Source organism: Gallus gallus, chromosome 2 (assembly GCF_016699485.2).
Source record: "Gallus gallus isolate bGalGal1 chromosome 2, bGalGal1.mat.broiler.GRCg7b, whole genome shotgun sequence".
Taxonomy (NCBI): Eukaryota; Metazoa; Chordata; class Aves; order Galliformes; family Phasianidae; genus Gallus; species Gallus gallus.
This window is the reverse complement of record NC_052533.1, coordinates 77,972,098-77,984,254: the sequence shown is the minus strand read 5'-3', so window position 1 is coordinate 77,984,254 and position 12,157 is coordinate 77,972,098. Positions and strand designations below refer to the sequence as shown.

The 12,157-nt window shown below is 43.4% G+C and overlaps 1 protein-coding gene across 14 annotated transcripts in view; it reads left to right on the top strand.

Moving 5' to 3' along the window:
- Positions 1-11,447: 11,447 nt before the first annotated feature.
- Positions 11,448-12,157, top strand: part of MARCH6 (membrane associated ring-CH-type finger 6) — a 43,010-nt gene continuing 42,300 nt past the window's right edge. For 5 of the 14 annotated variants that reach the window (XM_046931632.1, XM_046931648.1, XM_046931581.1 and 2 more), the window contains exon 1: positions 11,719-11,932. Coding sequence is in view for 8 of the 14 variants with exons in the window: in XM_419012.8 (XP_419012.4) it covers positions 11,459-11,477 (19 nt within the window). In the remaining 6 variants the exon portion in view is untranslated. The other 9 variants (XM_419012.8, XM_025147712.3, XM_015282252.4 and 6 more) reach the window with 5 other exon arrangements.

The window sequence follows — 12,157 nt, the reverse complement described above, 5'->3', positions numbered from 1 at the left end:
GCAAGCTGCAGCCCCCTCTGGCAGAAAAAGGCCAGCAGAACCAGAAATCTGATCAAAGATGAATACTGACATTCTCAAATCCTCATTTTATGCCCAGAATCACTTTGGAGTTTGCTAGGGTGAAAGGAGAGCAAAGGACAAACTCTGCTGTAATGCAAGCCTTTACCTGCACCCTGTCATTACGTTTGACCTGCAAACCCTAGATCATTTAGGTCTCCCTTATTTGAAGAGACCGGCTCTTTCCCCACACGATAGAATCATCTCTGTAATAGCTTTGGGACTGTGGAGTTCATTGTACACATGCATTCAGACACACGGTGGTTAAATTTGTCCTTTACCTGAAACACACAGCTGCCTGTCTGCTTTTTTTTTGTTTGAATTTTATTTATTTATTTATTTTTAAAAGGCTTTGCACCAATATTCCTCTTGGTTTTACAGAAATGAGTGTGGAATAAAATCCCAACGCAAACGCTCACAGCTGTCAGCTGCATTTTTAGCTGCATAGTAACATAAGAAACGAGATGCTAGGACATGCAAACCTGCCGTCTGGAGGGAAAATAGCAGGATACTTTCTCCCAGACAACTAGTGATACACAGAATCCCAGAAGGGCAAGTAACTCTGCTGGATCTAGTGCAGAACAGCCTGATTGAGAGACTAATGTACAGGCTTAAACATGTTCCATTTATCTTCACCTGGTACAGTATTTGGAGCACTGCTGGTAGCAACAGACTTGTCAGAAACTTGAAATCCTTACAAATGTTATATTTACATGTGAAAGCCCTGCTCAAAGAATGTGTGATGAATGATGTTCTTTCTGCTTGCAGCCTCAGCCCCCAGCAGCTGCAAGAGAGGGAAGGGGGATGGCAGGCCTTGTGGGGGGCTGCTAAACAGAGGAGCTGGTGGAGGGGCCTGAAGAAAGAGTGATTGGAAAGGCATAGCAAGGTCAACAACTGCAACACCAGTGAGGACTCTGCGCCCTGCCCCAGACCTGAGACCAGAAGGCACTCCCCTGCGATGTGGGTGGCTACTGGAGGGGAGCACTTCCAGGCCCTCTCACACAGTTTCACAGAGCACATTAGTGGGTTCGTAATTCAGAGTTGGGTTTGTGGGTTTTGTTCATTAGGCTGAGTCTTTTGCGTTCATACTGTATCTAAAGTTATCTACGGAGTCATCACGTGTGAGTGAAAAAATGTAGCACAGGGCAAAGACCTGAAGGGCTTGTGATGATTGATCTTGTCTTGGATTACGCCTCTGAGCTTTGCTCTGATCGTCTTGCTTTCCTTTTGGGTAGCCCAGTGTCAGCTCTCAGAGCCCACAACTCCTTTTCTCCCTAAAATCAAAACTATGGCATAGGCCACCAGAACAGAAGAATGATCTGAATAAGAATAATAATAATAATCTCAGATAGCCACGTTCCTCATTGCCTTGTAGGTAGGTAGAACCACTGGACCCAAAAACTTCTGTGTCTCTCACACTCGGCTTGGATTAATTTGGATTATTTTTTACCTAAATTAAATGGTAAATATTTACTCTCAAATTTCATAGAGGTTAATCATAGTTAGAAAGGACCCATATGGATCACTGAGTTTCCGTGCAAGCCCTCTGTAACTTCAAGGGAGTCAACAACTCCTTCTAATTTAGCGTCATCCACAAACTTACCTTGGTTTCCTTTTTCTGGAAGAGCTTGTGGGAGACTAAAGAGTGGGGTTTGTGAACCTTATAGTAAAACTGTGGGGTGCAAGTTTAATTACACCAAAGCAATAAAGGGAAAAATATTTTAATGTTGCCTCTGACATTTACAGAGGCATATTAAAATTACCCAACACTGCCCAGGTGTTTCTAGGCAATTCAGTAGCTTGTCGCTTAATTAAAAAACACTTCTAATAGAATCTTAGCATAAGGCATATGATTCCTAACACTAACAATAACGAATAGTGGTAGAAAAATATAGAAAAACTAGTAAGTTTTGGAGCAATTACTCCAAAATAGCGATATAAGACCAGAAGCAGCATGATTGCACTGCATGCTGTAAACAGAGATATATGAGCAGGACATCGGAATTAGGATTATGTGGATAATTACCTGGATTAAGAGTTTATTTCCCTCTCTAAAAATCTGAACATTTTGTCTTCTCTAAAACTTCAAAAATTTGGCACCTGGAAATGGCTGAAAAGTTCTTTTTCTTTTAGTGATCCAGCTTTAGGACTATTACCTTCAAGCATGAATAAACTACACATCTTCTGGATGAACTTTCAGGCTTTTTTTCCCCCTAATTTGGATAAGAGAAAAACGTTTGCTACCATCACTGATTATTGATAAATATTTGAAAAAAAAAAAAAAAAAAGTCTATACTAAATCAGCGTTTAAGCTCCAAAATTAAACTAGAGCAGAAGGGAAAAATATCTTCTTTCATGTCTGCCTGTCTTTAAGAGTCCTGTTTTGCAAACATGTCTACACATTAGTAATCTTGGCCAGAATCCAGATAGTTTTGGACTGTATCCCGGAGAACAATATAGACGCCCAAGTGCAACATCAAAGCAACAAGTTAAAGGAAAGCAAATATAAGACTTTCTAGTTGCATTACAAGGTGATTACCATACACACGTCAGCTCAGAGCCATCAAGGTACTTTAATAAATACATTTCCAGAAAGCGCATGTTCTTACCCTTTTTCTAAAACAAAATAAGGAACTTTGGACTAGCATAAAGAAATGGTATTTCGGTGTTATCCTGTAAACTGTGCTGGGGGTGGATTTATTCTATAGTCTCTGCCAATTCAACAGAATTGATTTCTAAAAGCCCCTTAGCATACGCTGAAGTAAACACTGAGTGGAAGGTGTCGGGAGAAAGGTCCCAGGCAGCGGAGGTGCTGGCCCACTGCATACTTCCTGCTCCTCCACCTCCCAGGACACCGATGCACACCATGCACCTGGGCCCACTGTGCTATGTGCGGAAGGGAACTCTGGGACCACAGGCTAAAGTCACTGTCTACCTTACCTATCTCAGAGAGGACATCTGCATGTGTCATCAGACATCACAGTGTGGAAGAAGTTATCTCCCCCTGCTTACCTCGACAATTCAAACTTTTTAATGGGTAATTTGTGTCAAAGTAGCTGCAACAAAGAAGGGTGAAGTCTAAACTCGCCCTTCCACAGCTTGTCTGTGAACTAAGGAGTTTCAAACGGCAGGTTCAGCAAAAGGAAAAGCATGACATAAGCAGAAAACACCATGACTTTATCAGGTTTGCTTTTAAAGGGGTGCTATGACTGCCTGCAGACCTGAGAGTGTCCAGCATGCTGCTTCTTCCTAGTCAGAAACAAAAGGACCTCAGGTGCCTGACAGACTTGTGAAGAGATTTCAGAAAGCGGAGAAGCTGTGGGCTGTGAAGTAAAAAGCTTAGCTCCATCTTATTCACCGTTTTGCAAGGTTCTGTTCTCAGGTCCTTTAATTTTTCATTTTTTTTCCTATAGGAAACTATGGCCTGCGTATACTTGACAGAGTAGCTACAAGACAGGCTCCTTCTAGAACCTTGTCTTGTGCTGCGGCTCAGACATCAGACCAGGCCTGTCTATTCATTACAGCCTGTTCTCCTGGTTCAGTAGGAAAATTCAGCCCCACAAAACCAGAATCAAATCTCCAGTCACCTGCCTCTCTTCAAAGAGACCAACAGTATGCGTCACAACGTAATAGCTTCGCCACACATCTCAGCTTGCTTGTAGGTTTGCTTTCCCCAAGCTCCCCACTGAGATACATGGTTTTGAGTAAAATCACAGCTTGCTTCTGCGAAATGAGACCACAGTGGGTTTCTCCACCTGCTTGTGCAAACCTTATCACCAGCTCAGGTACAATAATTAATGAGTTCTCCAGGGTGTGGACGATCTTCAGGTTAATTAACTAGATAAAGAGGGGTCAGAAATAAAGAAACTAGCCATTTTCTCCCCAGAAGGAATTCATGGTGTGTCTCAGCCATCGTGTACTCTCTTCCATGAAAGAGCAATAGATAGCATTTTCCTGAAAGTCTACATGAGAAAAAATCTTGGATATAAAGAGAATAGAGAAAACTATGTGGAAGAAAATCTTGGATGAGAGCATCCTGAAAGAACCTAGGAGTTTGTATCAAAGGCATACACAGTCCAACCCTGCTGCTCTCCCACTAAGCTCATTCACATGGGGACTACCACACCCACATGGCTACCTCTTACCCTCTGTGTTCTCTAGGAGATCTTAGAATCACAGTCACAGAATGGTTTAGGTTGGAAAAGACCTTAAAGACTATCTGGTTCCAACCCCTCTGCTACTGGCAGGGACAGTTTTCACTAGGTGATGTTGCCCAAAGCCCCGTCCAATTTGGCTTTGAACATCTCAAAGGATGGGGTGTCCACAGCTTCTCTGGGCAACCACTCCAGTGCCTCATCAACCTCATAATGAAGACTTTCTTCCTCACATCTAATCTAAATTTACTCTCCCTTAAAGTCATTACTTCTTGTCCTGTCACTACATACCCTGGCAAAAAAATCTCTTTCCAGCTTTCTTGTAGGCCCCCTTTATGTACTGGAAGGCTCCAATGAGGTCTATCCAGAACATTCTCTTCTCCAGGTTGAACAACCCCAGCTTGTTGTCACTGGTAAACTTGCTGAAGGTGCACTCAATCCCATTGTCCATGTCACCATCAAAGGTGTTAAACAGCACCAGTCCCAATACCAACTCCTGAAGAACACCATTCATCGTTGATCTCCGCTTGGGCATAGAGCTGTTGACCACAACTCTTTGAATGCCACAATCCACTCTATTCCGTATCTTCCAGGTGGTCCACCTGTCAAACCCATGCCTCTCCAATTTAGAGACAAGGATATCATGTGAGACAATGTCAATTGCTTTACACAAATCTGGATAGATCACATTAGTTGCTCTTCCCTTGTCCATCAATGCTGTAAGACTGTTGTAGAAGGCCACCATATTTGTCAAGTGTTATATCTATATATCTCGATATAATACTTATATTATATAATTTCTAGTGCATGAGAACCAGAAGTCTGATTCCTCTTGTTTCAATCAGATGCAGGTAAACTACTAGCTGTTACTGTGAGCTATTCCAAAACTCCCTCTCTGGTTTTAAGCAGAAATCAATGTCTGCTGCTGGTCTGTTCCATGGCATTTTTTTTCAAAAGTAGCATCAGAACTGAATTTTGATCAGATATATTTTTCTGGCCATATACATTTTTAACTTAAAAAAAAAAAAAAAAAAGGCAGCTCATTTCCATTCCTCAGCATTAAAAAAACACACAGTTTAATTGAACACAACAATTTATATATGTTATGCAAAAATCACTGCAACTCTTTCCTCTAAGAAAAGACGAAAATGTTTGTATTTTCAAACCTAGAGCTCTGAAACTTAAGCTAATTCCCAGGGACAACCACATATTATGAAATCTGAGAGCAAACACTAAGCATGGCATGACTCAGAAGGAAAGCGATGAAACTGCACATTCCTTACTGAACTTGTGAATTATATGAATAGAAGGTCAGAAATCAAACAGCAGCCACCCTTCCTGGCATTTGTAATTAAGTCTCTTCGTTTGCACGTAAAATGCTTTTATAACATATGTCTGTTAAAAGGCCTGTTTTAAGTTTCCTACCTCGATGGGGTAACAAGGTTTTGCAAGGTCTGGAAAACTGGATTCTGTGCATTTCACCGGGGCACAATTCAGAGTAATTTTCAATGTGTTTATGTTCATCTTTCAGACAGCTGAAGTACTGGCAGTTAAGCTGCTTACTCCTGGAAACCTCCCAGAGAACCTGCAACCTTCAAACATTGCAAGAAATTTTTCATATTCTTTAGACAGGGTACCTTTTTGAGCAACTCTTCGTTCTGTGGTCTCACAAGAGCAGATGAAAGCCAACAATTATACCTCCTTTTTACAATCATAACTTTCTTTTCTCTTGTACTAAATGCCTCTCTATTTTAAAAACATGATTTTAAAAAAAAATTCTTTTATTTGATTTTTTTTATTCCAAGTTTATTGTCTCCAGATTTATAAAAGAACATGGCTGAGAGGCTGAAGAAGTAGCCAAGCTCAAGCCAAGCTTTGAACATCAAGCCAGTTTCGACCCCAGTCCTACAATACACTCTACTTTCCTGAGGCCCAACTCACTTCGTGTCTTGGACTTCACCAAGGAGTTCAGTTTGTCCACAAAGCACTACATTAAATACATACAGCAATTTTGTACATAAACTGGGGTTAGGATGAACTTGAAGATGAGTGAAAATTTGTATCTTTCAGCTTCCAGTTTTCATTAAAATATGGTCACATTAATTCAGTGAAAATGAGTAGGCAAAAATCTTATTGAGTCTGTGATTATATGTGATACCGACGTGCAGAAGATTAGTAAATATCTTCAATAAATCGACAGAGATTACTATAACAACTGGAATATAATGCACAGTGGAAATGAGATGGAAAAATAGATGGAAAATCACTGATCTGTAGTTACATTTTAGTAAATAGTTTGTTTTTCTGCATACTATAAATGCGAGTTTTCAAAACCAGAAAGATTTCTTTGAAGTCCTTCTTCTTGTATTCAGTGACAATCTAAATTCAAGCCTTTTTTAGTCATGATAAACGGTATGGAACTGATCCTACATTCAAAATTTAGAAGCCAATACAAAGTGTACAACAGGTCCAAGAATATCTCTGATCTAATCGTGGAAGATATATTAACATAAATACTTCAAATTAAGTAACATAGGCATACATTTTCAAAATCCAGTTTTAGACTACAAAAAAACCTAAAGCAGCAAGCCAATTTCAAGCTCTCTTTTGCTATACAGACTTCCAATTCGGCTATATTTACCGTTCCTCATTGCTTACACAAACAAGACAGCTTTCAGTCTCCTCTTCCTTGACCTACTTGGACTGCCTCCTGTAATTGCAAGGTAAAGGTTGCTGGTGAGGGCACATCAGTTCACACAAGCGTGCTGCTAAGTAGGACTGTGTGGACATGCTGTCAGACAAGATCCCATCCCTCACGGCCAGATCCACACTACAGGCTGCTGGCATGACAGCACTTGGAGTGTCTGTGCTGCAGTGCTCGTACAAGCCTGTCCCTGTCTCTGCCTCCTTCCCTGTGGGCAATTAAAGTTTCTCTCCTGCTGACTTTGGGCTCTTCCACGCTGCTGACACTTTATCAGGTAGCATACAGTATGCCCTAGATTTGAGCCAAGAATTGGCTGAAAAGTTGAGTGTCAGGCACTGGGGGGGAGAGTGACCCCTTACCTAGGCCCTCGCCAAGGTCAGAAGCCTTAGGCAGCAATAGAAACTCCCAGCAGGTTGTCCCCACATTGCCCTGACTGGGAGGACAACAAGCAGTCCCTGGAGCAGGCAGAGACCCTTAGCCCAGGTGCTCCCAGGGGAAGCCCTGAGCCCTCAGGTCTTTGTGGTACACATCACCATGCTCTCTTGCCCCCTGCTTGGCTGGCCCACTGCAGGTCCCCAGAGATGTTGTATCCTCAATCAGTTTCTTCTGAAGTCCCTAGGCCACCTCCTGGAACTGGAGCAGAGGGGCCCTCTTGTGGCACTCATGCATCATTGTCACCTCACTAGTCCTGCTCCTAGGCTGGAGGTCTCAGTTGCCTTGAGGGTTTTACCACAGTTTCTCCAAGACACAATCAAGAGAAGAGTGCATGCCCAAAACATCATCTCTCTCATAGCCCCTCTTCTCCCAGTCCCTTGTACTCACATAATTCCCCACTCTCTACACTTATATTGGCCATGCTGTTCAACATAATCCTTTCCAGCTTGTTTTGTATCTGTATAGCTCTTGGCTGTCCTTCTCACACTCCTGTACTGTTGGACTTTGGTAGAAGAGAAAAAACACCTTCTTGCCTAGCTCCAGCTTACATTCATCTGGAGTGAGACTTTGGGAGGCAGAGAGAGTTGTCCATGAGCCTTTGCTTTCCTTGAAGCAACTGTGAAATTCAGGCCTCCTAAAGAACTCCCTGTTCTTTACCATATAAATTCTCCCCTGCCCTTCCATATAAGCAGGACTGGGAACTGGACTGATCTGGTATGGCTTTCTGACAGCAATCTGGATGCCCAGGATTCAGCTAAAAATGAATCAGAAGTTACAGGCTCTGAAAAGACTCTTACTTTTAGAGCAGGGATAAACTATACACTTCTAAACAAGGGAGTTTTCCTCTTTTGAAAATGATAGTTTCCAAATAGGCTTGCTCTCAAGAACTGAACAGGGGTCCTGGGGTGAGCAGTTCAGATACTTTTCATATAATCTCAGGACAAATCTGTGAGAAAGAAACACTATGCACTGTCATTTCTGTGAGCATCAGCATCTTTGTGAGTGGACTTTAGCACCTTTAACTAACAGGCTGAGATCCTGGCAGAAGATCATCTGATATCATGACTGCATTCAAAAACAGAATTAAAATGTTTCATTGATCCATGCAGAAGAGCCAAGAAAACACAGGTTTTGAGTAGTAAATGTGTTTGATTTTTCATATTAGTCATCCATCTGAAAATCTACTTCATTGAGCCAAGCACTTTGACATCCTTCTCTTTAGACATCAAAAGCATGAATTGGTTTCTTCACTGTATTTGGCAATCCTATAGTAAAGGCAATGCATACAGTAAGTGCATTGTTGCCTTAAGGAAACAAACCAAAGCTGGCTTTTATATCCAAATTCTCAGTGTGCAAGGGAAAGCTTCTACAGAAATCAGAGACCTTGTAAAACAGAGGTTATTGACTGATTAACCTGTAATAACCCTGACCTTTGGACTGCAACTCACTTTTCCCTGGCCAAGACAACTCTCATCTTTTTTCCTGTTGTGGAGAAGATCTGAGAAAGAGCAATGACAAATCATTAGAAATCTAAGCCCTTCCAAATTTCTTCCCTAATTAACGCAGGAGAGACAGAGGCAATAACGTGTATTTGTAAAAATATCTATAGCATGCATATGGGCAAAATGAAGATCATTCTCCACAATAGACACATTCTTGTTTTTGCCATGGTAGCAGTTAAAATGTGGCTTTAAATTCAATTTAATTCAATGGGTATTATCTCCAGCAACACCCACAAGAAATGGTCAAGAAAAGGTTTCTGGCAAATTAAGATTGCTCCTGCTAAATACTGAGGATAATCCCCAACTGCTGTTATCTGTGATGATAGCTTCACAGGTTTTTAAAGACATGACAACCAACAAGTCTTCAGAAGGACTTGTAAGCAGTTATTCAGCACATGTAGCACTTTTTCCACTATGTCCTCCTCTAAGGAGAAGAATCCACTGTAACCAATAAACGCGAAAAAACCTCTTCTGCACTTCAGCAATGTAAGATACTCATCGTAGCCTAGGATCAGTATGAAGCAAGTGCCAGCTGAAAGGTAGCAGACTGGTAAATACAGAGTCTTCAGAGTCAGCATGGAGCATTAATTCAACAGCTTGGGCCATCCTCCTGAGGAAGCAGTAAATGCTATTGCCTGTGCAGCACTTCTAAGGCTACTTTCCTCCATTTCTATGTCAGGAATCCTCCGGCACAGCAGCTATCTACTGGTAAGATGCAGATTGATGAGGTATTGTGTCCAAATGGCCATTCATCAGGACACGTGTCCTTCAAAAGACTTCATAGTGCACTGGCAAGAGCCGTGGTGGCAATGACTTTCACCAGGTGTCTTTGTAGTTCAAGGAACTTTGTACTCTCTGATCTGATTGTGTCACGCTGATTTCCTGTAGGATGTGCTTTATGCTGTTATCAGAGACCTTGCTCCACTTTTAACAGCTTCTCTTTTGCCATGGAGACTCTTTCTAGATCTCCCTTGCAATGGTGGATAAGCTGGATCAATTACACAGTCACCCCAAATACCGCCTGACTTATTAAGATAAACCGTGGTTTGGTTGGCTTTCCTAAAGATAATCCATCACGTTTGCCATACTTCTGTAACTTGCTGTTTGTGACCCACTGAGCAATGTTTGTTGTGAGAATCATGTGGACAGCTGAGGAAAAAAAAACTAGGTCAGCACTAGAAGGTAAGCTGCTGCCAACTCAGAGTGACAGCCTTCAGTGACTGGAGCTGAGATGCATCCCAGGAACAGTGGATGCTATTTCACACATTCTTTTTTAAACTGAAAATGTTTCGCTAAAGAAAAACTGAAAAGCATTAACTTTTGCTGTTTGGATTTTCAGTATTTCAAACTCTCAAAATAGCCCTAAGGATGTAAGGGGACCTTTTCTGTGAAGTTATCTTAAAACTGGAGAAAAGATGGAAACATCACAGTGCAAATACTGGGCGGTTTCAATTTTTCTACACTCATTCTGTGTTTTAAGGGAAATACATTAAGACAATGCATTTTCTGAGCATTTAAGCATTAAAACACTTAGGTGCTTTACAAAAATAGGACCATCTTCAAAATAATCGTGTCTTCTTTCTTCTCCTCCCACTCATTCTAAATATGTCTTTCCTTTTACCACCGTCTTCAGTGATTTGGGATTGAGTCTATTCCTATCTTAGGTTCTCACCTATAAAATTTCCCCATTTCCTCTGTTATTCACATCATAACTTCTTTGTAGCAGAGATATTTCTGTGGCATGGTTGTTCAGAGCCTGTTGGCACTCATTCTTGACCTTGATCACAGTCAGAAGCAAATAACAATCTCCTAACATCTTCCTCTGTACTGAACCCGTACTGAAACACTGGGTAAGAACAAGTTTGGGGGGGAATAATTCTCTCTAATTCTTGAGTAGGTGGTATAAATGTAAGGCTTGATAGGTGGTTAACATGGCCGGATAGATAGACTGGAATAAAATCATTCACTGGTGGCATATAGCTACGCATTTTATAGGTTTTCATCTGATTTTTAGAAGTCCGTTGTGAAAGATTGAAACTTGGACAGCTGCATGAATTAATTGTGGGGAATTACGTGCAATTCATTTTGCCTCAGCCTTTTGAACGTGAAGGATGATCTAGGGACTTCTATATGACGCTTCTATATTATTGCAGCTGAGCAACAGCAGTGGTTGCCGTGCTCAGGAAGAGCTGAGCGTGACGTGTAACCCACGGGTGTTTCAGTGCAGCGCTTTGCTGTCATTACACCATTATCGGGGAGTCGCACTAAACTTTCACATTTTCCTCAGCGCTATCGCTTGCCCCGACCGATACCATCCATCCCATCGGCGACTCCGGTGCTTGAAAAGGGTAACCTGGAGACACTCGCTTTCCACCTCAGCACCACCGTGCCGCGTCACTGGCCCACACCCCGAGGCTTCGCGGCCGCTCGGAGGGGTCGGGCTGCCCGACACCGGCAGGCCGCCAGCCCAGCAGGGGGCGATGTCGGAGCGGGCGGCGCTCTATCCCTGACGTGTTGGCGGCGCGATCGCCCCGCGCAGCGCCGCGCCGCCCCGCCCCGCCGCCGTCACGCCACCCGCTCGGCCGGCGCTGCGTCAGCCAGCCAAGATGGAGACCGCCGAGGAAGGTACGGTGCTTGCCTAGTGCCCTTCGCTTCCCCCCCCGCTCTCCCGGTACGGCGGGGCACTGCCCGCGCTGCCTCCAACGGCGTAGGGGCGGTGTGGAGGCCCCGTTAGCGCGTCACCCGGCGGCAGCGGGGCGGGCCGGGGCGCGCGCCCCTTACATAACCGCGGCCGTTGGGAGCCGGGTGCTGCCCGGCGGGGGAGGGGCGGGACGTGCTGTGGTAACGGCGTGCCTCGGTTCGGTACGAGGAGAACGTTAGCGGCTTGGCTTTCGTTACTGAGCCCTTCTTTGGCGTGTGTGTTTGCATCCGGTGGCACTCGGTTTTCCAACTTGAGAGGATAAAACAGCTGGGAAAACACGAAGCGATGGGTTGAAATAAGACCGTGTCTTCGCAGTTATGCCTGTCGGGCTGTGTTGTGGGTAGCTTAGCACTCGTGGAAACAAAAGAAATTACAGCGTGTGCGTGCTTAACATCTAACAACTTGTAAAAGTGCTTGCTGCAGCAGTCCCCTGCCTCTGCAGCCCAGCAGTTCCATGCAGCAATGGCATGAATCGAGTGACTGTTGAGGTTTTGGTTACTTGGCATCCAGTTGTCCAGGATGCTTGGATTACAGCGAACTGTGGGGCAGGTTCTCAGAACCGACTAGTCCAGCTCCCTCCATGCCAGTTGTTGGTAAATCCATC